Raw genomic sequence first — 26814 nt, 5'->3', positions numbered from 1 at the left:
AGGTATTAACATCTCTTTATAGTCACCTGTCTCCATAGCTGAGAGAGACTCCACGGTCAGACCAAGTAGTTGGAGCTGGCTGCCCTACTTCAGTTAGTAAACATTTTATTATGACATCCAGCTCCGCAGCTGCTCCGAAAGAAGTGTGAGCAAACTTCCCTTCCCAAGGACCGGCACTGACACACATCCAGTCTCCTGCTGAGCTAGGCTGGAAGTGAAGCCATTTCCACTCTGACTTGCTTCCAGCCCCGTCTCCATGGGCTCGTGCTGGGAGCACCCAAAACAGAAGATGCTGTAAATGCCTGCCAGTGAGCATTCCCCAGGGCAACATCTTCTGGCAAAACCAAAGACAGATATTAACCCCAGCCTCGACTAGTGCCCACGCTGATGTGATTTCTATCACTTTGTAGTACCACAACCCCCTACTCCTGCACTAGCCCCACAGTAACTCTGTTTGCTTCTGATTGTGCAACAGTATGGGTTGCTGGTGGGAAACATTAGCCCTCATGCCACTGCTGGAGTGAAATAAGGTTGCAGTATAGCTGATCCTTCCCTAAATGAGTATTTTCACAGCTTCCCTTGGTGTTGCCATGGGAGGGAGCAGAGAAAAAGGGGAGAGCTCCAGAGCGCTGAGAAGAACCTTCTGCAAGAGGACTGGGGCTCGCCCAAAGCCCTGATGAGTTCTTCTGTCACTTCGTTAAGCTAATTGTCAACATCATGCCTGAGCAAAACAATTTAAATTCGGCCCCCACAGTGTATTGACAGAATTCATTGACCAAAAAAAATCTCACGAGAAAAAAAGACATTAGCCAACAGTTTAAAGCTGACTTGCAATGGAAAAAAGCAAAAATAAATAAATAATGGTCATAATTTCCTGTCATAATAGCCCTCCCAGACCTGTGCTTGGTCTGTAAGAATTCATCTTTAATCTTTTTTACTCTCTTCTATAAATCCAATATGTACTTAATAAAAAATATGAAATATGTCCTGTGGTGCAGATCTAAAGGCTGGGATAGAGATTGTCTGGGTGAGGGAGTTTATCTTTTCTGTAAAACTGCAATTGATTTAGATTCTTGACAGCTGTGAAAAATATAAATTTTCAACAAAGGCAAAAATAAAATCTCCCTCTCCAGCTGCCTCAGGGCTGTCCAGTGCCAGAACCATTTACCCAGCCTTTATTTTGAAGGCACGTCCTGCTGAGGAATTTCACCAATACTCCTGCCGTTGGAAAACAAACTCCGGAATTATCTTTGGGATGGAGCTCCCCACAAAATATACGAGGTTACTCTCTGGGTGTAAATGGCTCCACCTGTGTAGAGACCAAGCACCAGAGGAATCAGAGCATGTATTGTATAAAGGGGGAGAGAGGGATACAAGGAACATGGGGATTGCAGTGGCTGCATACTGGTAGGTTTGTATATGATTAATTGGAATTGTGGAGAACTACCATAAGAAACAGTTCAGTGCTGTGAAAAGGATGTGCAGATGCCACATATGGCATAATAGGCATGATGTTGCAGTGTGATTGATTTTAGTCAATCTTTTGTGTCTGTATTTAAATTTTCAGTTCTTTTTTTTAATACTATATAGGTATTTGTACATGCCCATGTGACTCCTCTCCACTGCACGCGTGTAGTCACACATGCCCATGCTCAAAGGGAAAGTCTTTTCTCTATTGCTATTTTTGCACGTGTCCTTGGGGGACATCCGAACTGGTCCTTCCTCTCTCTCTTCAGCATTGATAAAATTTCAGCTGGAATACTGTATTGTATTTGGACAATGTACTTGGAGAAAAAGATGAGACAACTGGGAAGACCAAAGGAGAACAACAGTTGGGGAGGTCTAGAAAAAGGATTGAGCTACAAGAAAAGGTTGAATGGATTACAGTTACTCAGACTGAAGGAGAAGAGCCTAAAGTGGGGATGATGACAGTCTCATAAAAGCTGATGAAAGGGGAGGAGAATCTTCTGTTCTTCATATCCGTGTGAGGCAGGACTTGAAGTCATGAACTTAAATTGCCAAAAAATCAATTCAGATTAGATGTGAGTTAAATCCTTGCAGCTGTAAGGATACTGAGTGCTGAAATTGATTGCTGGGGCAGTCATGTCATCAGGGGTTGTAAAGAGACGTTAGGGCAAGATGTGTGAGGGATGGTATAGACCTAATTGGTCCTGCGTTGTTTGAGAGTGGAATTAGATGACTTCCTAAGATCTTCTCGGTCTTATTTTCCTCTAATTCTATGGTTATTGCAGGCATGTCTCCAGATAGATAAGAAGGAAGAGTCTATGTTGCTTCAGAACCTGGTGATCTCATCTTCCCTGCACTACAGTCACTGATAAAGTTCCCCCTGCCAAAACCTTTTCTGTCCTTATTGTCACTAAATTATTAGCATACCATATCCAAGATTTATTTTCCTGTTGTAACTTTTACAGAGCAGTCTCCTGTTCTCATGGTAGGCAGTATACACAAACAGTTTTAAATAAAAGGCTTGGAAAAGTTGAGGTCAACAAAAATAAACAAAATCTGAAGCGTATCATAAATCCAAAGGTATATCTAGCTGAGCTAAAAATATAATTCTTATGATTAATTCAATATACTGTAAAGCCTCACTAATTTACCATTTGCTTATCGATACATCCCATGATTCATACAACAAAAAAAATCACGGTTGGTTTTTTTTGCGCACATTTAATAACCATGCAGTTCTTTTAGAATTATTATATTCCACGATTTCATATTTTTTGACACATTAGGCTTATGCATATTCATTAGTGGACTGTGCAGTTCACATCAAACTAGGCTTGTCTGAGTATATGAACAGAGTGTGTTTCTGACGATTACTTCAAAGCTGTCTATATGATCAGAGCACACTCTGCAAAAACTGTTCCAGCCTTGGGTGTATTCTGTTTTCTTTGTCCAGCTATTAGTTTGCAAATATTGGTGCAACCTACTGCAATTTTTAGGGCATTTCAGAAGTTAATAGGCTTCTATTATATCTTTACCGTGTGGGATAATATACAGAGTGCGCTCCAGGTATGTTTTGTTTGACTCTTGGTATCAAATACATTGCTTACACTTATCTGGGCAGAATCATTCTCTTTAAGCACATTAAATTATTTGAAATTGCATAGTATAAAGTAATTGCATGTCGGATTTTTCTCTAGGTTAACAAACCAAATTGAGCATATTCAGTTGAAAGACCGATTGTCACTGTGGTTTTGGTTTAGGACGTTGGGCTTTGTCCCACGATTCCTCATCCTTAGAGCCCCAGATTAAGGGTGAGATTAAACCTTTCTCTGAGCAGGCAACGTGCCTGATTGTGCAAAAAGCAGTCTGTGCTCTAGAGGATCCGATGGATCTGCCCTTAGGATTGTCTTCCTTTCCCTTTCTCTTGCTGTTCTGAGGAAGACAAGGCAAATATAGAAGCTATTCTCTTTTCCCCTTGCAGGTGGTATTGTGCTGAATCCCTCCTTCTATGGAATCCCTGGCCACACGCACACAATGATCCATGAAATTGGGCACAGCCTGGGGCTCTATCACGTCTTCCGGGGAATCTCAGAGATCCTCTCCTGCAGTGATCCGTGCATGGAAACTGAGCCCTCCTTCGAGACTGGGGACCTCTGCAGTGACACCAACCCTGCTCCTAAGCACAAACTATGTGGGGATCCTGGACCTGGCAATGACACATGCGGTTTTCACAGTTTCCTAAACACGCCGTTCAGTAACTTCATGAGCTACGCAGGTACTTGGGTTTCCTCGGTTTGCTGTTGGTGTCTGTGGCTGGGCAAGAGCAAAGAATAGCAGTATTACCTCTGATTTCTACAGTCCATTTCATACAGGGCTTTATGCTGACATGTGTGTCCATTGGTCTAGGACCAGGCTTGACAAGGGATCAAACTTGATGGCCTTAGGAATCCCTTCCAGTTCTTCTGTTTTTTTCCCAGTTTTCCCAACTTTACATAGCTTCATGTGAATACCAGGCAGAAGGTTTGGGGGAGGGAAGAAATGAGATAAGCATTAAGAAAACAGCTTCTAAAGGCTCTACAGCAAATTTGACAACCTATTTCCCTGGGATCTGGGTGCCTGATCTATGAGGTGTTCTTTGAAAAACACAAATTCAGAGATTGTTTACCCTCTCCCAAGGAGATATTGAATGTCAGATGAATATTGATACCACCAAGGCTGTAGGATAAACCTGTGATAGGTAGATGTTTAATGAGACACTGCTCATGTCTCCAGGTGTCCGTTCAAATACCATGTTTATTGTTTGATTTGGAGTCACTGTGGTTCAGCTAGAATCACTCACATCTGAGCTTCATGATTAGAGTGTGAATACTGGGATAGTACCTGGATCAGGATTGCTCTTCTGGTCAAAGACTACCAGTGTGCTGTGCTGGATTGTGCTGGGAGTGCAACTACGAAGGCTCCATATCAGTGCGGTAAAACCACCCCTCCAAGAGGAATAAGCTGCTTAAGCAAAAGCCTAATTTTGTAGTTATAACTCTGCAGGCTTCTGTAGGCACAGCTGTGTTCCTCAGGGGTGCTGGTTCATGGCATTCCTACCAACAGAGCATAATGCAAAGAGGGCATGAGCTCTTGTGACCCTTGCCCATCGGACGAGGGTGGGGTGGGGTCCTTGCTGCACCCCTGGAAGTTCAAGGGGAGTTGAAGGATCCTCTATTATTTCCCAGAAAGAACAAGGGATTCCTTGGCTCGTATTTCGCCTTATTTTGGGTCACAGGGTTTAGCCGTGATGAAGGTCTGTGACATTGAGCTGACAGCATCAACAACATTTTAAAGGTGACCAATATACTTACAGCCACTGAAGGGCACCTTTATACTCCAGGCAAAAACACAGATTGCCCACTCAAAAGGTCATAGGAGTGCTTATTCTGTAATAAAACTGTAGAGAAGCAAAGTGTTTAATGTCATCTGGGGCACAGATTGAAATTATTTCTAACAAATGCTTTTATACCCTTCATGGCACTAGCTAAAAGTGATGCTTAGTTTTCTCTTTATTTTTCTATTTGTTCAGAGGGTGTTTTCAGGGACAAGCATATGCGCACTGAGTCAGCTCCTCAACATGTTGTGCACTTTTGTCCATGCGGTAGGGCAGAAAGTCTTACTGCCTGATACAGCCTCCTGGTAACATCATACAAATAAGTCAGTGCCACTTCAGATGACAATATACCTCCACCAAATCTGCTTGTGTGTATGTGACAAGGGATGGAGCATGTGTGTTTCAAAATGCTGAGGTCTCTTCTTCCAAAGAGAAGTTGCCTTGCCAATTCTTTCGAGAGATGAGACAGAGAGGCAGATGACAGAGATACCTATCTGCTATAGGGAGCTAAATATGTGCTGGTGTTCTGAGCAGAAACCTTTTTTTTTTTCCTTGAAAAATTAAGTGAAGCGACATGATAGGCATCTCTAGAGCTCCTGCATGAATCTATTTGCTTTTCTGTTGTTGCCAGTGGAATAAAAATATATCAGGATATCAAATTGCTGTAGAAATACCTTTGAAACATCTAGGTTGAGGTCACGCAGCTCTAAACATTGCCTTTCTTTCCTTTCTGTTTTGCTGCTTGTGTACAGCTTGATCATACTCTGTCTGTCTCTGTCTAACATCCCTCTGTTCAGTTACCCCCAGCTCTGTAGCAAAGCACTGACTTAAAGGGTAACTTTTCTTTCTCTGAAATAACAAGTTATGATGTCCAGAAGATCGAGAAGTGTGAGAAATTTGTCTTGTAAATTATTTTTACAAGTCCAAATAGCCATGGTGTTCCTGAATAAAAGGGTAAGTTAGTCTTTTAGACCACTCTCCATGAAATCAGCAGGAATTCTGCCTCTGTATTCTGTTGGAATAATCTTCGCAGCAAAGACTCTTGAATTTCTCTAATTATTACTTCATCTGAGGATCCTGAACCTTTCTTGAAATCCAGTGATCACATGAAATACCTTTCTCCCTCGCCTCTCCTGCCTTCCCCTCCCCAAGGGGACAGCCTGTGCTGATGTTTAACAGATTGAGAATGCAGGTCATCTTTCTCCTGTGCCATTGTCTCACTGCTTTGTCCTATATATATTTTATTGTTCCTTTATGATGGCTGTTAAAGGCCTTTGTCTCCTTCTGTGCTTCCGTGAAGAATATTTATGGCTTTTACAGCATGCTCAGGGATAGACCATCGATAATTATTGAGGAAATCCAGAGGTGTCATATTAAAGCAGCTTTTTGCATACCCACAGGGATTTGTAGATATTTTCAAGCTGGTGGTGTCTATCTGCTGTGCATATTTGATGAGAGGAGGTCCACTGCTCAGTGGAATTAGGAGAGACGCAGGAGAACATGTGAACTGACATGTCCTTACTGTGGTGGGACTGCATTTGGGGCTTTAGTTTGAGCAGGATCCCAACCGAAGCTGTCCCCTTTTGCTTGCATCTCAGGGAAGATGTGGTAAGGTTTTAAATTAGCCAACGAATTCACGCTTTTCTTTAGAACAAATTCATATTTTTTCATTCCTCTTGAGTTCCACAGGGCTTGAAGACATCAGAGCATCTAGTAACGCTATTACAATATTGAACTGCCAACATAACACGCATGCAAGCAACTCTCTGAACAGCCTTCGGTGACCTGCATCTTTCCCAGAAAAGTGTATTACTTGACCTGTGCAAAACCGTCATTGTTGTTTGTATCGCAGTAGCATGCAGAAGTCCCATCTGGGACTGAGCTTTACTGGGCAAGGCACTCTGCAGGCACATGTGAAGAAACACTCTGTGTTTTCAAGAGCTTTTCATCTGATGGGAAGAGTATCAGAAAAATGGTTAAAGTGCTAGCATCAAGTTCTTCAGCATAGTTTTTCTGGGTGACTCTGCATGACATATTTATTCCTTCTGTGATCTGCACAATAGAGAAATAATAATTTTCTACTTCTCCGGGGTGTTGTAGTTGTAAAGTTGTATGGTGTTCAGAGGGCACTAGATGCGTTCTTGTTGCCAAATCATGTTTGGGGAAATCAGATGAAATGAGAAATGGATATCTATGGGAAATTATCCAGCAAAATTATTTCTCCATTTTGAATGAAAAAGGAATTTGAAATATCAAAAATGTTTATGAAAAGGTCAAAAGAGGGTTAGAATCATAATGGTAATGGGGGAGATTTGTAATAGAAATAAAGTTATTTTACTGCACCAAAAATTTACATTTTTAATCAGTGTTTGTAACTATTTTCTTTTATATTAATCTTTCAGAATGTTTTTATTTGTTCATTAGAAAATTTAAGAACTTTAAAAAAATTATGTATTTTTGAAATTCTGTGTTCTTTTAATCTAAGAAATTTTCAAAGTCTATTGCACACAGTTTGCATGAATCTCAGTCAATGCTTTATCCTAACACTAGCTGTCCTTTGCCCTTTTATCGTCTCTCAGAGATATTCTTTAAGACTTGAAATTCTTCTAAGGCCAGAGGTCCACTGGTAGCCCCAATTCTGACCAGAAGGTGCTGCACTGAGGCTTTTTGTTTCTTCACCTCCATGTGTCTCTGTCTCATCTAGGGATGATCTCTAGGTGCTTAGGTATCCCAGACCAGAGGGAGGGAACGTTTACTGATTTATTTTTTCCTCTTTAACTTTTGTTTCCTTTCACCTGCCTCCACAAGTGATGACTGCACTAATTTGTTCACAGGCCATTAACTTTTGAGTGCTGCGAGAACCTATCCTGGCCCTTGCAAGAAGCTGCCATTCAGTGGGTCGTAATTCTTTCTCTTGCTCCCACCTTATCTCCCACGTGGTTGATGTGGCTTCTCTTTTAATTTCAGACGATGACTGCACCGACTCCTTCACGCCCAACCAAGTGGCCAGGATGCACTGCTACTTGGACCTCGTCTATCAGAGCTGGCAGCCTGCGAAGAAACCGGCTCCTATTGCAATTGCTCCCCAGATTGTTGCTCGGACCTCCACCTCGGTCACCCTGGAGTGGTTTCCACCCATTGATGGCCACTTCTTTGAAAGGTGATCACGCGCTGCTCTGTACTCTCGCACTGAATTGAATGGAAAGGGGGGAATTAGGGGAACAACCCGGGGCCCCTATCCAGGAGCACAGCTTTATCGTGCGCTGTGCTCAGTCTGGATTAAGGCTCTTTCCTAAATTGGTTTATACTGAGGAGGTTATTGATCTGTTTTCTGCTCTTCCTTTCTCAGCCTGTAGCGCTCAGTTGAGGGCCATTGATTTGCCATGTAAAGGGCAAATCTTTTTCCATATGTTATGGGAGGAATTTTCAATCAATGATTCTGGCCTTGTGGCTCCTGCTGTTACTGCTGCTCACAAATACCTGTGGGCTTCAGCTCTGCCTGCACGTTCCTCCCTCCTCCTCTTGAAAGTTTCCTTTGCAAGGACAAAGTGAATCTTGTTTCTACTCCCATGACAACGCGGAGCTCATGGGCAGTGGAGTGTCACAGGGCAAGGAGGTGGCAGGGCTGGGGAGAGGGACAAATGCTGCCTCCTTCCCAGGGCTGCAGGTCTGAGATGGGAACCGAGCAAGGCAGAGTCGAAGACGTAAAACCCTGAATATCATTGAAGTGTCATCTTGCTGCACCCTGAGTAGAGCATGTAGGTCAGAGTATGTGTGTGTGTTCGTGTCTGATAGGCATGCAGATGTGTGGTACCAATAACGAAAAATTAAACGAAAGTAGGGCTCTGGATGAGAGTTGCACCTCATTGCAGTTCATAGCTGGAGCAACTCTGCCCCAGGATGACCTGAGCATCTGGGTAGTTCATCTAAATACTCTGACGTAGCGCTTGGATGAGCTGCAGGAGCTATGGGAGTCCTAGCAGAGAACTTCCTAAATGATTGACCTTCTCGCGTTACTGTTATCTCACCTTCCCTGTTTGCATTTCTTCTCCACTTTTTGCTTTGTTATTTTATAGAGAACAAACTTTGCATGTCCTTCAGGACTGTAGCAGTATGTATCACAGAAGGCCAAATTTACAAGCATATTAGCACCCAAAAAGCTGTCTCAGCACTGCTGCTTTGTTCAGTGAGAGCACCTTGAAAGCCACTGCCTCCATCAGGGATGAAACTCCTTCCAGCGCTACTAGGACACCATGGCCATTTCAGTGGCCAGCTTGCACTTATATCAGTAGGCAAATAGCTGTTGTTTTCTGCCCAGATGAGATTTTCCACCTTTATTGCAGATTAATACGGGGAAGGCAATCAAATCATATTACGAGTTGATAGAGAGGTCTTGTGCTCTGAACAGTGTTTGCTTTAATTGCAGTTTTGCAACTGAATCCCTTTATTCCCTACGTGTGAAAAGGACTTATGTGAAGTTCTGAAAATTAATTCAGAATTTTTTAGCCCATAATCATTTTTAGGTAAATTAAGTTTCTCCAATTTAATTTAGATTTCAGAAGATACTTATCATGTGTTAAATAAATACCATCTGCCTTTTAAAACACATTGATGCAGAGTTAATTGTTATGTAACCAAATATGCCTTTATTACATATTTTTATAACTCAATCAATATGTTCTTAATAACCCCTAGTTAGTTGCTTCTTAAATAACATACAGTGGATAGCTTGCTAAATCTGAAATTTCATAACAGAGTTATCATATGTTAAATAAATAGTGTTTTTCTAGAAAAAAAAAGTCCTTTGGGTTTTCAAATCTGTGTGCTCAGTATTACTGAAGAGATTTAAAGAGACAGCCTCAAATACTTTGAGTCCAATTCCTTGTTAAAATGAGATTCCCAGTGCCAACGGATACAGAAATGTTGCTGTGACCATTTAAAAATGTCACTGAAATATATAAATTATCCTGTCTAAACCATGCTCAAATTTCTGATATATTAATCAAAACAAGGATGATAGTAGTATTATAGTGACTAATACTGGAAAACCTCCCATGCTGAACTTCCAGTACCGATATGTCCAGCACTGCTCGTTTAGAGATACATGCCTGTATCAATTTGTAAAATTGGGTCACTGTGCAAGACAAGTAGGAGGTAAAATTGGCCAAGTATAATCTTATCTGTGTGTGGGAATACTGTAAAACTTTGCAGATATTTTTACACAAAGTGCACACCATGGCCCAAATTTTACTTGCCTCACTTGAATGAATAAACTCATTCACTTCAATGGGACTATTCATGTAAAAAACAGAAGACTGATACTCAACTGCTGAGTGCCTTGGGCCTGGTTTCTAATGCACAGAGGCCCCTTCCATGCTGTTTTGACAGTGTAAAAGGGCCTGAAAAGGATGAATGGCTCTGGCTACATTAGCAAGTATTGTGGCCCAATATAAGTAGATCTCTAGCGCAAAACAGTTGTTAATGAAGACCTGACGTCAACACTGTAGGGGTTTTGGGGGGGTTGTTTCAGCCTAGCTCTAGCCTGGCCTCATGGCATCAGCAGTTGGAGCACATCAGGTGTGGTCCCGGAGCACATCTCCACTCTGGTTTCAGGCAAAACAGGGTCCAGCTTCCATGCTCCAGGACTGCTCCGAGTGCTGTAAGTGGGGAAGATGGAGAGTTTCGCTTCAAAAGCTCGCTCCTGATTCAAATTACAATGCTACTCTAGGCGTGCTCAGTGTAACTCAGGTTCCTTTTATGTCCCTTTTATTCTCTAGAGCTGTGCATAGGCAGTGACCTCTGTTTAATGAAAGTCAGGAAGGGAAAATTTAGCCTTGTGTTCAAAAATGTAACACTGGGCTGGCTATATCTGTGGTTGAAGTCCTGACGGGTCTGCGGTTTAAGCGAGATGAAGCATGGAAGTAAAGACCATGTTCTTTTTCCCCGCTTAGCTGCAACTTTGTCACAGGTGCCACAGTATTAGGTGCTTTTCTCTTAGGGCCTTGGTTCTAGAAATTATATGATTAATTATGTGGATTTGGGGACAGAGAGTAATGCTAACGCATAGTTCTTGTAAATTTGGGGTTGGCTATCCTGTGTCCTCACACCTTGGTAAGAGTAGCTACATGAGCTGCGCACAGAAGTAACGTCGTCTTCCTGACAGACCCTCCTTACCTATTTAGTGTATTCAATTGACGTCTTCTATATTAGAGAGTCATTTACCTGCACACAAATTTGCCAACATGTGTTTGACCCTAAACTCCAGCAGCTGGTTGAGCTTCTAAACATCTCTAATAATCAAATATATCAAGAACCAGCATTTCTTCTTGTAGCTCCTACACACGGGATTGGAATGCTTCCCATTCTCCATCTTCCCATTAAAAAAAAGCAAGAAAAATGTCGCATGCACATATAATAATATGTAATAATAAAATAATAATAGAGCCAACAAAACAAGTGAAAACAAGTGAGAAAAAGAAAACTCTATTCATTTCCTGACTGCATCTATTAGATGCGTTCATCTGCTGTCGCTAAGCATCCATTCATGTGCCTCCTGTTTGATATGCGTAGGCAGGATGTAAACAGTTATTGTAATAGGGCTCTGCAGCAAATTCTGCTTGGACAGAAAACTTTGCATGCATCTGCTCTTCCAAGTTTTCACTGAGGTGACTGCATTAATTTCCATGAATCTGATGCTATCTCATTGTTAGCAAGCAAGTATTTTGGTCAGTATGGTGTCCCAGATCTAGATGGCTGGGCTTGATAATCGCTTGCTTAAACCTTGCTGGAAAGTTTCAGTGCCTTAGAGGGGAGAGCACCAATTCTGAATTTCAAGTAAGCAGACACAATTTAGCCTGAAAACAGGCACTTTTTACTGAAAGGAATGAAAGATTTTTACTGGTTTTGAGTTGCCCACTGAACTGGTGCTGGCCCTGAAGAGAATTGTCTGTTTTTCACTAGTAATCTTTAGATTTTGAATCCACTTCACTGAAATATCATGCTGTAGGAATGAATTCCTCCTGCGCTCTGAACTTCATAAGCTGGAATTTCCCCAGTACTTGGCTTATTAGAAAACAGAGAAGTCTAGATTTTCCATTACCCTGCACTTTGGGGAGTCATGTGCACCGGTGTATAAGGTGTCAGATATGCTATCGTTCCTAATTAATAGTGTTTTGAACCAATTTATGCTCATTTTGTCTTGATCTCAGTGGCTGCATAAGGTGTAAGGATCTGGCTTAGATTTTCATAAGCCTGTAAATGCGATTCCATAATTAGTTTTGACATTCATGGCTGTTTGTAGGATTTGTGTGCAAGAGTCTGCAGACCAAAAACTTTAACCCAGGAATCATCCCCTGTGTAACTCCTTTCAGCCAGTGGAGTTACATCAGGGTTGAGTTTGGCTCCCAAATTGGAAAAGTAAAAAGAGAAAGTTTGCTCATAGCCTTTCCCACATGATGCTCCTTGTGATTTCTCTTACCTCCAAGTCCTTGCTGGTAAAAGGAAATGTTTGTCCATAAGCCTACAGTTTTTTCCACCATGGCAGCCTGTGATGAAATTGTATAGCTGCTAATTTGAGTAAAAAGCAGTCCTAATTGTGGAAACTTGGCTTTCAAAGCCCTGTCCTCATCCAGGACCAAGTGCTAATGCAGGAGTCTCTTTGTAGAGAAACTGAAAGATTGTTATTGCAGGGACTTCTATCCTGACTGTTGGTGGATGTGTCTGAAAAACAACTGCACAATAATAATTCTACATTTTGATTTCTCAGTACCTTTTATTCTGGATTATTGATTTTTTTTGCATATATTATTTAGGCAGGCTGAGTTAGACACTTAAACCACTGCTAAATAGACAGCTGAGAAATGAAGTAGGGAGGCAGTGTCATACCAATAGTGCAGGTGGGTGAAGTGAGACAGAGAGAGAAGTTACTCGCAACATGCCCACATTTGTTCATTACCAGCGTTACAGATTGTGCAAGGAAGAAGGCAAAGGCACCTTTGCCTCCCTCTTCTTTATTCTACCCCATTGCCACATTTTATTCTTCAGATGTTTTCAGCAGGTGCATCCCTTTCTGCACTGCCTGAGAGTTCAATCATTTCCCTCCTCTTTGTAGGGGTGGCTGTGGGCCATATTGAAATGGATATGAGTTTTACCACTGATTTCATTCCAAGTCCCCCCTGTTGACAATCCATGCTTCCGCCTAATTAAGCCAACAGAAAGTTGACTTTCAAATAGATCCCTGTCATAGGAGATGCTAAGCTGTGGAGCAGCTGAGCGTGTGTTGTCCCTACCACCAAAGGGAAAGGAGATCGCACAGCATGGAAGGGCTGTGAGAGTAAATTTACAGTCCCGGTGTCCTCGCTGAGGATCCAGAATAACTTCTGCCTGAGGATCACAGTGGCCTTTGCAAAGCAGTGCTGAAATAAATTGCGCAATGGGAGATGGTTAAAATTTGCATAGCTGATTATAATAATTGATGACTCAATCCATACTTACTTGGGTAGCTTAGAGAGTACACTATGGGTTACGCACAAATTGTTTGCCTGAAACTTCTGTCCTTTCCTAGGTGCATTTAATCATTAAGATGATTATTTTTTTCCTTTCATTTTGAGTGGGCAGCGTTCCTTAAAGCCGAACAGTGAATTCTGAATAATAAGCAACTTACTAGGATGAATAACCACACATTCTGGGTCATACACGGTTCCAAATTTTGTGACCCCAAGGAATATAGAGCTGAACTGTGTGAGTTACATCCTTAGCTGATATAAATCAGCTTCATGTTATGGAAGATATTAGTGTTAATCCAGTCTACATCAGCTTAAACACTGATCTTGTGAATGTATTAGCAAAAGTATTTGTGAATCAGCATTTAACTGGGTTTTCCTGTTTAACCACTTCTGCTGATAGTACTTTATTGATAGTAGCTAGTATTAGATGTATTGTGTAGGTGAAGTAATGTTGGTATTGGGCAGTGAAGTGCCTTTCTTAATGCCATGTCATGCCATCTGATGGCATGTACCCATAAGCTGTTCCAATTCAGAAAAAGCCATCTACTGGTGCCAAAGCTGCCAGGTATCAAATCCAGTTTCCCCTGCGAAAAGGATTAAGGGCATGTTCTCTTATGTATGTTCATAACCCACCCCTTTTCCAGGCTTGTAATGATCTGGGCTGTGATACACCTCCAAAAGCAGGTCCTTGCATACTTAACAAAGCTGTGCTTCGCAGAGCAGCTCTGTCTGATGTTCTCAAAGCCTGGGACTTTACCCTCTCCTCTAATCACCAGTAAGCCCAAGGCCTTCACAATCCTGAAGATACTACAAGTTCAAGCAATAAATCCATGGTGGGAGCGGGAATAGATCTGAAATCTCCTGAGGCTGTTTTCTCTGCTCTAACCACTAAGCAACATATATTTTCTTTTGTCAGGGTTTGATCCAGTTGTAGTGCAGGGGAACAACAAAAAAAAAAATATAGCTGAGTGTGATTTCACAGGTTGCTGTCATTTGTGTTGGATGGCGGACTCACAGATGCTGTCTACACAGGCTGTTAGCCCAAACCCACAGAAGGTCAGCATCAGAAAACACTCTTGTCGGTGCCTTGAGAAAAGAGGGTTAAGTGGTACTGAATTCTAAGTCTTACTGCTTTTAATGTAGTTGAATAAGCAGCTCATTCAGCTGTTACTAAGTTGGTGTGTTTTCCTGTTTTCCTGGCCTCCTAGAGAAGTGGGATCAGCATGTGATCTGTGTGCGGAAGGAAGAGTCCTGGTGCAGTATGCCTTCAGCGCCTCTTCTCCGATGCCCTGCGATCCCTCAGGGCACTGGAGCCCACGGGAAGCAGAAGGTGAGTCACAGGGCTGGGGACAAAGACGTGGTGGGGGAGAAGATGGGCCAGAGCAAAAGGAGAGCCACAAAGACGGTGGGAAAATCTGGGAGAGAGTGACTGATTATACCTGTATGTAGCATGAACAAAAATAGAGGACACATGAATACGCTGTGCCCTGAAGTAATGCCACTGGCTGAAATACCTGTGTTTTGGCCCCCGTGTCCTGACCCTGCCCATGAATTAAATGAATTCTGGGAGCTGAACCTGAATTTCAGAAAGTGGTGGAGTGCCAAGAAATGCTGACCATTCACATCTGCCAGATTAATTCCTCAGGGGAGCTGTTTACTCCTTCTACTCCAACTCCAAAAGTGAAGAATTGCATGTTATTTATTTGGGCCTGATTTCTGCTGCCTTCTTTTGCATTGAATCGTAACGGGCTGCACCAGCAGACAGGCTGAAAGGAGTGGAGATTGCCCTTTGGGCAGGTACTCTGCAGCATGAACGCAAGTGACTACGTCAAGCCCAGTCTAGTTCAGGGTGTTTTGCAAGTCATACTTACTGCTCCTCTTAGAGCACGTTGGAGGGAGAATGGTCTGCAGAGCTAGTCGTGCAATGCCATTAGAACTCCATCATTACCTCTCCTCCATATGTACCTTCCATTACATAAGTAGGTGGATATGGTAGAGCATATTTAAGATTATACCAGGCAGAGGTCAGTAATCACAAATTATGGTTTGGAAAGAGCAGAATATTATTTCAATATGTCCATCATGAGCTATTCCTTTGGGAGCAGCACACTCAGGGCCCAGACTTCACTGTAAACACGCAGGTGGGCTCAGTGAACTCAAAGGCCAATCCCTGGATTTTGCAAAGTCATTATACAAATACCTCCTTACATTAAGGGCTTCTCTGTCCTGCAGCTAGAGTACATGGGAGTTATTCTACAAGGAAGATTATTTGTAAGCTAATATGGTGATATATGCAGTGCTGGCACCCAGGAGCCCTCCCTAGTCCTAAGGTCAGCATGTGCAGCAAGCTGCGTCCCTGCTGTGTGATGGGCCGAGATGTGTGGGCAAGTGTCCTCTGCCGCACGCACCCACCTCCCGGGGTGGGGGCCCAACAGAGGTTGTGGTTCACTGCAACTCACCCCCCCGGTTTGGACATCCAAGGGCCAAGGCTGCCAGGCACAGCACAGAGCTCACCTGCCCCTTGGGTGGATGTTGTTCCAGAGCTTTGGCCTGGGAAACAGTGCTCCGGCTATGAGTGTGACTGGATTATCAAGTAAACAGAATTAGTGAAGTTTGGACCGCTTGCAGTAGTAGTGCAGGGTGGAAGGTGGAATTTCCACTTAGCCAAGGATTACAAGACTTTGAAACCTGGTTTCGTTTGGAACAAAACCTGAAACTTTTGAAATTCTCCATGAAGGAAAATTAAAAACAAAAAGTGTTTGAGGCTGGCCAAAATGTTTTGTTTAGCTCATATAATTCCTCTTTCATGAACTTTGGTTAAATTATGACATTTGAAAATATCCCCTTTTAGTATATAATCCAGGGCAAAAGAAACTTTTAATATCAAAATGAAAAGTGTTTCAAAATGCAAAAGTGAAACGATTTCTTCCAAAAATGTCAAAACACAATGTTCCAATATTGTTAGAACTTTCTTCCCATTTTCTCTTCCAGAATAAAATTTTGGCCAAATAAACCCAATTTTGCAAAGTGTTTTGATTTTGAAAGAACTACATATCCATTGAGATATGCAGTTCCGTCAAAATTTCTCCAACGTGCTCCGATTTGAAAACTTCTAGATCTCACACGTCTTGCCAACGGCATCATTCCTAGAGAAACTAAGCTACTCTAAGATTTATTACTCAGCTGCATTTTGCATTTAATTTCCTCTTCTTACAGTGTGTGCCTGCATGTTCTTAGCTGTGAAGGGTGCAGTCTGATCCTTATCTGTCTCATTCAATTGCTGTTGTGCCATTGCTCTGGAAAGAAAATTTGGGAATCCTATCCTCTTACAACGTTAATAAGTTGTCTCCACTTTAGGGTAGAAAATACACCAAGTGTATGGTATTTGTTGCTGTGTAATTTTCTGTCATCACTACCACACTCCCTGACATTCAGGATCTCTGCCTATTTGCACTTGGTCTGAGTTACAAATAGCACAGTTAGATCATTGTCTGGCTTCTTTAATTGTCTATCTGTGAGTACTCAAGCATGCAAGCTTTAAATTCACTTTCTGCAAGCATTCATGTGTGTAAATCTCCACTGCTTGAATGTTCATGGAAAGTGAATACGAAAGAGGCGTAAGCATGGCCAAAATGAACTCATTTTAAAATTTGAGACGACACTCATGGAAAATGTTTCGTAGTACTCATCCAGCTTCTTACCAGAAAACCACATTTCTCACGTGTCTCTGAAGCAGCTCTGAACCTGCTTGGTCTGATTTCATTTTCCTGAGGCCTCATAGCGTTGTTAGGCTGCACAGTTACCCCAGGTAGCTGACACCAGTTGGGGTCTGGACTACGTGTGAGCCGTGCCCGTTGCAAAAGTCTGCCGTGGGGACTGTGTCCTTCCTAGTGCCTTGCTTGTGCCTGAGCACAGCGGGGTCCAACCCCCTGGCCTGAGATATTTTGTGATTCTTTCTCAGCCAGTTGTGCCCCTTGCATGAGGGGCTGTTTGCTCCTTGGCAGTGGTTGTGGGAAGGCACTGGAGATCAGGCAGTTCTGACTTACTCCTTACCTTCACCGTAGAGCAAGAAAGCTCTAACCTACCTGGATTCTCACCAGCAACACCAGCTAGATAAACAAACCTTACAGCACCTCCACAACTTGGTCAAAGGGGTTTTTTATATATGAAAGGTGATTTTGGCTCAAACCCAAGTAAGTACCTTTGCTTACTGTGCAATATATGCATATATCAGTCAATTCCTACTGCCTGGCTCATTATTGACTAAGAGAAGTAAGAGAATATAATAAAAAATTTTGCTGCCTTAGGCTGCTTTAGTGCCCTGCCTTTCCCAGTGGCCAATATTTCACTCAAGAGCGATTCACTCTGTATTTGCAAGTGGAATTGTCTCAGTTGGACATTAGAGTCCGACTGGATGGTTACTTTGTCTTGACTGCCTAAGAAATGTGGCAGGTGAGTTGTAGTTGTGACAGTGACTGCATCCCAAGAGGCTGCTGATTCTAGCTGGCCTCCCTGTACAAGTGTGTCAAGTCTCTGTCCATGTGCCAGGGCAATGGAGGGGCATTCATCCCAGCTGCTTCACTTAACTGCATGATGAAGGCTTGTGTTCACATACCAGGCTGTGGCCGATGTTTTGGGGGAAGCCTCTCTCCCAGCCTGCCATCCCTGCTCTCTAACCATTTGGCTTGTCCTCACAAACCTCACATTCACATTTTGTGTTAGGCAACATGACGTTGTACGAGATGCTGTTCTATGACTGATCTTGCTGACTATCTCATAAGCTGAAGGACTTTCAGAACCTAAGTGCATGTGGCAGAATAACTACTGTGCCATTTCTTTTTATATACAAATATTTGCAATTTCCGTAGTATTTACCCATCTCTAGAAATCCAGAGTTACATGGAATAAGGTTTCCATCCTCTTCCACAATTAAATGAATTTTTCTTACCCAGGTCTACGTGTTTGATGATATTTAAGAAAGGGTCGCTTTATCTCAACTTCATTGAGGTTTTTAGTCTATGGGTGACTACAATCAAGCTCCCATTTTGGGGTAATGATCTGCATTAAACTCCCTGGAGGCTGAGTCCAATTCATGTAACGCCAGGGATCACACCCTGATCTACCAAAACATGTAGGTTTTTTCACTATTTAAGTCTTACAGAGGCCTTGAACTGGCAGAGGTGAATTTGCAGGAACCCAAGTGGAGACCACTTTTGAAAACATACTAGGCTGTGAGCCATTAATCAGCTCCATTTTCTTATCTGCGAGATGGTAGCGGTAAGATTCATAGATCTCTCCAAAGCCCTCTGAGATACTGGGGTTAAAAAACACCTTCTTAGGGCTGCAGTCAGGAGCTTGCTGTGAGTCTGTGAGAAAGTCATCGGAGGGCCCAGCCAAGCACATGCGGACGGCAGCGAATGTTGTGAGATAACGTGAGTCGAATGGGGTATTTGCTACTCAGAATGATTATACACAGTACTTGCAAGCTTGACGGGGGGGGGTGGAACTTGAGCGTGTTAAATGGAAGTCTGGCTTTCTTCAAAATATATTGCTGCTGTGGTCTCTCCAGATGCTGAGGTTAGTGGCATTCCCACTACTCTGTGGCATGCGAGGAGGAGAGGAGGCCTATGGGGTATGTGCGGGTGAGGGAGAAGCATGAAAAGCTGTGCATCTGCAGGACAATTGCATTGGATCGCGGGGAGGACTGCCTCAGATACCAGGAAATCTATTCTGCATCTGGGTTCATTTGGTATGAACAGGAGAATTCCCTGTGCTGTTTATCCTTGACAAAAGAGGCACATTTCTAACACTTCATTGGATCACAGACAATAAGAATAACCTTCACACATTGCCCTTTTCTCTTTAAATTAGTAGTGATGTCCTGTTTGTTCATGTTTGCCCAGTGCTTTATCTTGCTTTCTTCCTCAGTTGCAAACAGCTGTGCTCTCTTTTTTTTATCTGCCTTCTCCATTTCTCTCCTCTCATTACCTTTTCTTTATCTTTACTTTCCCCTTTCTTCTTTTCTGTACTTTGCCTTCTCCCTGTCCTGCTTGCTCCCTTTTCGTGTGATTATTTGGGAAGGAAGAGGGAATTTATAGCTCTCACTGGATTCTGTTACCAACTGTTCCACCCATCTGACCTCTCTGGATCTTGCAGTCCATGACTCTGTGCCAAATTGTAACGTTACCATAGTATTTGGGAACCCAGCAAGCATTGTGGCTTTCATTAGTTTTTAGTAATACCTCCCATGTAGTTGAACGTAGCCAACGGTGAGAAATGTAAGAGTAAAGTGCCGGTTGTTTCATCACAACGAGTGCAAAGAGACAGCTCAGACCTGTGCTCCATGTGCCTCCAAAAAAAGGGGTCTTACATGATGTGCTAGATTAGTCTGTAAGTGGCATAGGAGTTGCCCCTCAACAGCACAGTGCAACAGCTTCTTGGAATGAACAAAAGCTCTTTTCTTGTCTTTGTTAAAGAGAAAAAGGTTGTATTTTAGAGTGAGAGGCAAGGGAATAAGTAGGAGCATGGGGGTGAACTGAAGGCAAAGTGACTCTGTTTATCAGGTAAAGGACCAAGTGGAAGGGGTAGAAAATATCATTGTTTGGCACAGGGGAAGACACTAGAAATAGGAAATACAGGACCAGATGCACTGGCACAGTGTGTGTTGTGTGGTGTCTGGTCCAGCTGGGCACTTAAACTGGGTTTGTGTCTCTCGCCCAGCCAGGAGACGTTGGCATTATATTCCTCCTCTCCATGCTGGCCATGCCTGTTCTGCTCAAGTAAATAATTAGTTTCCTGGACAGATATGCTCTCCTGCCACCAGTTTGTCTTTCAAGACTGATGCCAATGATAACTCATGTTCTCTAACTTCTTTTGTGCCCTGTCTTTGCTTCCTTCTTTCTTTCCAGGGCACCCTGATGTTGAGCAGCCTTGTAAATCCAGTGTCAGAACATGGAGTCCCAACTCAGCAGTCAACCAACACACGGTGCCCCCAGCCTGTCCTGAGCCTCAGGGCTGCTACCTGCAGCTGGAGTTTCGTTATCCCCTGACTCCAGAGTCCCTCACAGTCTGGGTGACATTTGTTTCGCCAGACTGGGACTCCAGCGGAGCGGTGAATGACATCAAGTTGCTCACCATCAGCGGGAAGAACATTTCTCTCGGGCCGCAGAATGTCTTCTGTGACATCCCATTGACCATAAAGCTGGATGCAGGACAAGTGGGTGAGGAGGTGTACGGGATCCAGATCTACACTCTGGATGAGCACCTGGAAATTGATGCTGCCATGCTGAGCTCTGTCCCCCACAGCACGCTGTGTGCGGACTGCAAACCCATCCAGTACAAAGTGGTTCGGGACCCCCCTTTCCAGTCTGGATCTCCACTTGTCATCTCAAACCTCGGCAGGAGATTTGTCGACACGTAAGTACTGCTTTCCAGAGAGCTGAATAGACTTGTTCAGAGAAAAACAATAACTTGTTCTTTGCATCCTGTTAAGGTCCAGCATCACAATTGATTGTTAGGATTTTAAACTAGATAGATGTACCAAGTATCACCAAGGGAGGATATTCTCATAATTTCTCTCCGGAACCAGGAACATCACACTCAAGTGAAATAGCCTGAGATTTCATGGAAAGATTTTGAGACATTTCCAGGCTAGTTGTGCAGAGACGTGAAATTCAGGCTTTGCGTAATCAGAAAGGATATTGCAAACTACCTGAGCTATGATACGTTAAATGTTTAAGATAACCTAAATTAGGACCTCTGGAGTAACATGGTTATCATTTTCTTAGAAATCTTCTGAAAGTAATATTTTGATGGAGAAGGAGACAGAATGGCTTTCAGTGCTGGAGCACCCATTAAATGCTAAAGAAAGAATGCAAAAAAATACACTTGCATGTTCAGATATATAAATGTATTTCAGCCACTTTCATTTTCTGCTTTCATGTGTCACTAAAACGAATTGTATTGGAGTGGGATTGCTCTAACATAGTAATGCGCTAGTTTGTTGTAGGGACTGAGTTTCATCCCAGATGCAGTTATGCTCATCTAGTCAAGGAACGTATGATTGTTGAGGAAAGTCCAACTTCAAAATATTTAACGATTTCAAGGAGACCCATGATCTACCCGTAGGCATTCTACAGCAGCAAGAAAAACATCTTTTGCATAACACGATTCCCTGGAAATGATTCACTCATCTGTGGGAACAACATGAAGCTCTTTTGAAAAATGAACACCAGATAAAAGGAAACCTGCTAAGAAAACTGCACTCTAATTTAGAAAAGATGATCTAATTAGTACAGCTAATATCAAGGAAGCATACATCATTATGGTCTTCTAAAGCATATTTAAATATAATAAAAGTGATTAATTAACAATTCAGTAATCATGAGCTACCATCCCTTTCATGGCCCAATTACACAGCTCAGAAGATGCAAAATGTCCCTACGGATTTAAAAATTCAAGGTAACTAACAATAGTGAATATAAAAACAAGACCCAGGACATCACTGAGGTTACTCCTGTGCTGAAAGTTAAGCATGTGCTTAAGTGCTTTCTTGGGTTGTAGCCTTGTTCCAACAATTGCTGGCACTTAACAGAAGATGAATATTGGCATATTGGAAACATGGAAAATGGTGAATTTTCCCATGGTTTTGCTGTGAAAGCATCTTTGCCTGAAACCTGGCCCACTCTCATTGGAAAATGGGACTGGTTTGGTTTGAAATATTTGCATACCTTAGCACAAGTTCCCACGGAAACAGGTCCAGTTTTGAGTTCATAACAAATTGTGAAAATAAAAAAAAAAACAAAGAAGAAGAAAAGAAAAGCCCAAAACATAACTTGTATTCGGAGTTCTATTTGCTTGTCTTTTATTATGATTTTGTGGATCACTTCTAGCTTATAGCTAGCTGAAGTGAAAGGGTGCTCTAATAATTAAATCAGTAGCCAAGGATTAATGACAGTTTTCCTGCACGTCATTGAATAAACCACTTGGGGTAACATTACTGTACCTGTCTGAATGTCTCACCTAGTTACATAGCCAGCTACAAATCAGACATAAATTTTACGTTAGTCTTTCTGGGCTCTTCCTGTGATCATTAGACAGAAATGGGTGCTCCTGGGGGCTGACACAGCCAACCTAACCAAACCCTCTAGTCTAGCCGGCCTCAGGTTGTCTGTGTCTTTCCAGGGACTACAGGGAAAATCCTGCCAGTGAGCTGTGATGAGATACTTGGAAAGGTAAAATGAAGTTTTTAGTCACTGGATGAGGAGTCAAAGATGCAGATTCTTAAGCACTCATAGTTGGTTTTGATTCAAGACTTCTGCATGTGTTTGAAATTTTGAAAAGTGGGGTGATTTTTTTATCCTAATATGCATACGTGCACAGCACTGATCTGTATCCTCTGGTGATGGGGGGTCATGCAGATTCGTAGGCTGATGCTGTATGACCAGGCTGCTGCTGAGCCGCACCTTGAGATGCAGCAAACTCACTGAAACTCTGCATGGGGTTGTGGTTATATGGTAGAGGCAAAGGCAAGATGAATTTTCCATTAGCACCTTGTGCAAAGAGTAGCCACAATCCTTATACTCTGTAAGCAGGCAGGAGGGAAGATGCTTCAGGGAAGTCAGGGACAGAGGTGTTGGGCTATGCTCCTACATATATATATATATATATAAAAATATATATATTTATATTTATGTAGAGGTAAATGCAATCTCTCTCGACCTTTTTGCATCTGCCTGTTGTCTCATTCTGTACAGCTGGAATTCAGCATATCTGTGCAACCAGACTTTGCAGCCCCTTTATCTCTCTGTAAGCCCCAAGCCAGTCACCCCTCCTTTATGCTTTTGCATGTTTTCCATATTAAATAAAATGACACCCCCACATGTTCTATGGAAGGTTATTTTGAAGGCAGTCACATATCTTTACTCTTGCCTCCTCTGACCTTGATCTTCACTTTCTCTTTTTCTCCCAAAGAAAATATTTGCTTGCACTGTTATCTGTGAGCAAGATCCTTTCCCCAGGTGTGGCGATGCTGAAAGAAAAATTAATTTCTCCTACCTTCTTCCCGTCAAAGAGAGGGAACTTCTCTTTAAGCTGAGACGAGAGACAGCCTTTAATGGATAGCCCTTGCCTAGTCAGCACTGGGTGCTCCACAGAGGAGAGTAAATAACTAGAACAGTGGAAACCTTTTATTAAGAAATGCAAAATAATGCCAGACCTTCTGTTCTCAAGCTGAATTTTAATCTCGGCTCTTGGCTCAAGCTGAGGCTAACAAACATTTCTAAGGGACAGGACCTTATCCTTGGACCTTACATAAACCAGGCAAGATACACTCAATTCCACTGAGTACGATCAGCCAGAATTGCTCATATCTGTGATACAAAATGAGAGTCAGAGCCTAGGAAGAGAGCAGAAAGCTAAATAAATCAGTGGGGGGAAAAAAAGAGGTCAGGCCAGGTGCAGCACAGAACTGCTGAGTCTTCACACTGCAGTGAGTGATAAGGAAGGAGCCTCATCTGTGAATCTCAAAGTCTCAGCTCACAATTTAATCCAAAGTTCGGGTTGTGCTGTTACATAGAGGGTTTCAGTCTGACTGTTCTCTAGAAATAACATGCAGGATAGTCACAATGGTGAACATGGTAATTGTTTTCCCCTCACTTTGCCCTTACTATAGTGCTTTTATGCTCACATCGTTGGAGTTGGAAAGTAATCATTGCTCTCGCATTCATTTGTAGCAACCACTGATTTTTTAAGAGCTCAGTGAGAAGAGAGTGCCCACAGTGAAAGCTCTCCTGAGGATGTCACAGGTACAGTTAGGTGTCAGTCCCATGGAGATGGCCATTTCTGGCAGTAGGACAGTCTGGGGTGAGCAGCCCATATTCCCCATTGCACTCTCAGTAGCCAAATTTGCTAGCGGTGAGCAGCCGGGTGTGCTGGCAAGATCTGCGCTCTCCTCTCTGGCAGGCCAAGCTGAGAGCCACCGAGGTTAGCTTTGGAAAGCTGTCAGAATAACTGGAAAAGTTTCTTAGAATTGGAAAATTTCCCAACTTTTCTGCCACAGACTTTGTAGGAAACCTCAAAACGTGGTGGACGGCGATGGATCGAGTCATCTTTGTGGTGTTAACCTGTAGGCTTTTTCAAGACAAAGGCATTGACTGAAATAGCCGTAGAAAGAATCCCAGCACAAAGCCCTGGTACGAGTTTTGGTTTTGCAGAGTTGAACACCACTGAGAAGCAAGTATGCTGTCCTGTGATACATACATTTGAGCCGCTCCTACACTGACTAGAGCTTTAGTACCGAAGTGACACTTAGAGATACTTGAAAAAGAAAGAAAAAAGAGAGACTGAGAGAGAAACCTGCATTTTCTCATATAGGGGATATGTTTTTCTTCTCGGTTTTGGCTATTTTACACCTACGTTCTATGGCTAAACTTTTTCTGTTGCTTGATAATAGTTGGAGGGGACTGGTCGTCATCTGTGTACAGTTGTTTAAGCAAGTACGATATTTTAAGATATTTTGTTAGAGTCTGGAGCTCCATTCAGTGCTAAGCTTGTAAACTCCATGTCATTTACTGTGTTTTAACTCCACACCTAAGACAGTGGAGTGCAGATCTCACTAGGGCTTTTTGGAGTGATTGCAGAATGATTCAGAAATTACCATCATCAAGACTGCAGGTAGTTGGAGGGCTGCTGTGGCATTGTTCATGGGTTCTTAGCGTTTCATGTACTTTGGCATTGTACTTTATCCGAAACAATTGTTTGTTTCAAAATTTGGGTTATCGATGCATTTGCCTTTTGTTAATGGTATCCAATCGGAAGGCCGTATGATAAGTGACTTGTCAGAAACCCCAGATGATGGGTAGTTGAAGGAGATGGAAGTCAGTTCTTAGTCTGAATGTGTGTGGAATATTTGGTAAATTCCTACAAATATAAACAAGTAGAGAGGCTGGAGAATCGGCAGTGGCTACTCATAATGAGCAATAATTCATTCCAGCCAATTATTGGTGTGCCTTTTAACCCCTGGACTTAATAGGAGGACTGCATTTACATAACACAGGCCCAGCTGAACACAGGACTGGAAGAATATGAATATCACAATGATGATATGTAAACCTAAGTCCCTGCTGAATGCAACACTAAAATTTCATGGCAACATCTGTCCTTATTATGGCATTCCTTCCTTCATCTTGGAGATCTATTTCTCTATTTTCTGAAGGTCTACCAGCCAGAGGAATGTATGATCTAAAGCAGCTGAAATGAATTGCCAGATCCATCTGTCATGAAGATAATTAACACCATATTTCCACCCAAACAAGATACAGATCGCTGGGTGGATGTTCTCCCGACACCAAAAGCTGAAGCCCATATTATCACCATCTTCTGCTTACCCCTCCTCCACAGTTACCATGCCAGACCTCTTTCGATATGCCAGGAAATACTGGGGAGTATCTACGATAGGACTGAAACATTAAGAAAGCACTTTACATGCCCAGATTTATCTGCAAGAGCTGCTAGGTTGTCCGTGCGATATCTGCATGCTACACATCTGGATTCCCAACAGGCTTTAGAGCTGTATATGGTATTCCAGATGTCCTTGTGCACGAATACTTACATAGCTACACTGGAAATGCCTTGCCTTGATGCGTGCAAGGACCTCGTATGCTTTTGTTGTGGATGCATCCCACTGGTGGTTCATAGTTGTCTTGCAATTGAATAAATACAACCAACTGCTTCTTCCCCTCTGACTTGCAAGGAGGAGGTCCCAGCTTATTCTGAATTTATTGATCCTACATGCATAATACTGTCTTATACCAACATACGCACCATTTTGAGACATTCAGTCCTGTAAATTAGTCATTTTTACATTATAACTCCATTCTTCTCTGCATTGACTTAGCCTATTTACCACTTCTGTGCTGTCTGCGGATATTGGACTTTGGGGTGCGGATCTTTATTTGCAGGAAATGTTTGTTAGTTAACCTCAAAGTGATAAGTGAAAGACAAATTTCCATTTCCATTCAAATTTCTCTTTCAATCCAACCTATTTACAGCTACTAGAAGTAAGTGCAAAATAGTGTCATCTCTTGTTGAGTCCCTAAGTATTTGATGCCTGCTCTCATGCCTAGCAGTACCAGAGACCTGCCATTATTAAAAGCATTTGTTCTCTAGTCTGCATCTAGGAGGTTTCTTTCCCATAATTACACAATTCTCCATATTATTTCTCTCTAGTAATATATTAGAGAACCCTGTCTGTATCCATATGAAAGTTTACAGCTCATCTCCAGTAAAAACACTTTTACCAGGCTTCAACAGGAACAGATCTACTCTTATTCACGCTTTCTTGCTCATTCCTAAGAGCTTCCCTATCATTAGTTTGCAGTGCTGCACGGACAAAGCTATTTTGAGCTTTCCCAAGAAGCAAACACCCTTCTGTCCCACCAGGTTTCTCTTACCCCTATAATTTTAGTTTCA

The 26814-nt window shown here is 42.5% G+C and overlaps 1 protein-coding gene across 1 annotated transcript in view; it reads left to right on the top strand.

Moving 5' to 3' along the window:
• The window catches only part of PAPPA (pappalysin 1), a 183458-nt gene that overhangs the window by 54155 nt on the left and 102489 nt on the right, over positions 1-26814 (top strand). The window contains exons 4-7 of the mRNA XM_052815534.1: positions 3449-3742; positions 7808-8000; positions 14553-14674; positions 20253-20760. Coding sequence (XP_052671494.1) covers positions 3449-3742; positions 7808-8000; positions 14553-14674; positions 20253-20760 — 1117 coding nt within the window. The remainder of the gene's footprint in view (positions 1-3448; positions 3743-7807; positions 8001-14552; positions 14675-20252; positions 20761-26814) is intronic.

This window comes from Harpia harpyja, chromosome 19, assembly GCF_026419915.1.
Source record: "Harpia harpyja isolate bHarHar1 chromosome 19, bHarHar1 primary haplotype, whole genome shotgun sequence".
NCBI classification, from domain to species: Eukaryota; Metazoa; Chordata; class Aves; order Accipitriformes; family Accipitridae; genus Harpia; species Harpia harpyja.
Note: the sequence above shows the minus strand (reverse complement) of the source record. Positions and strands in the feature narration are given on the sequence as shown.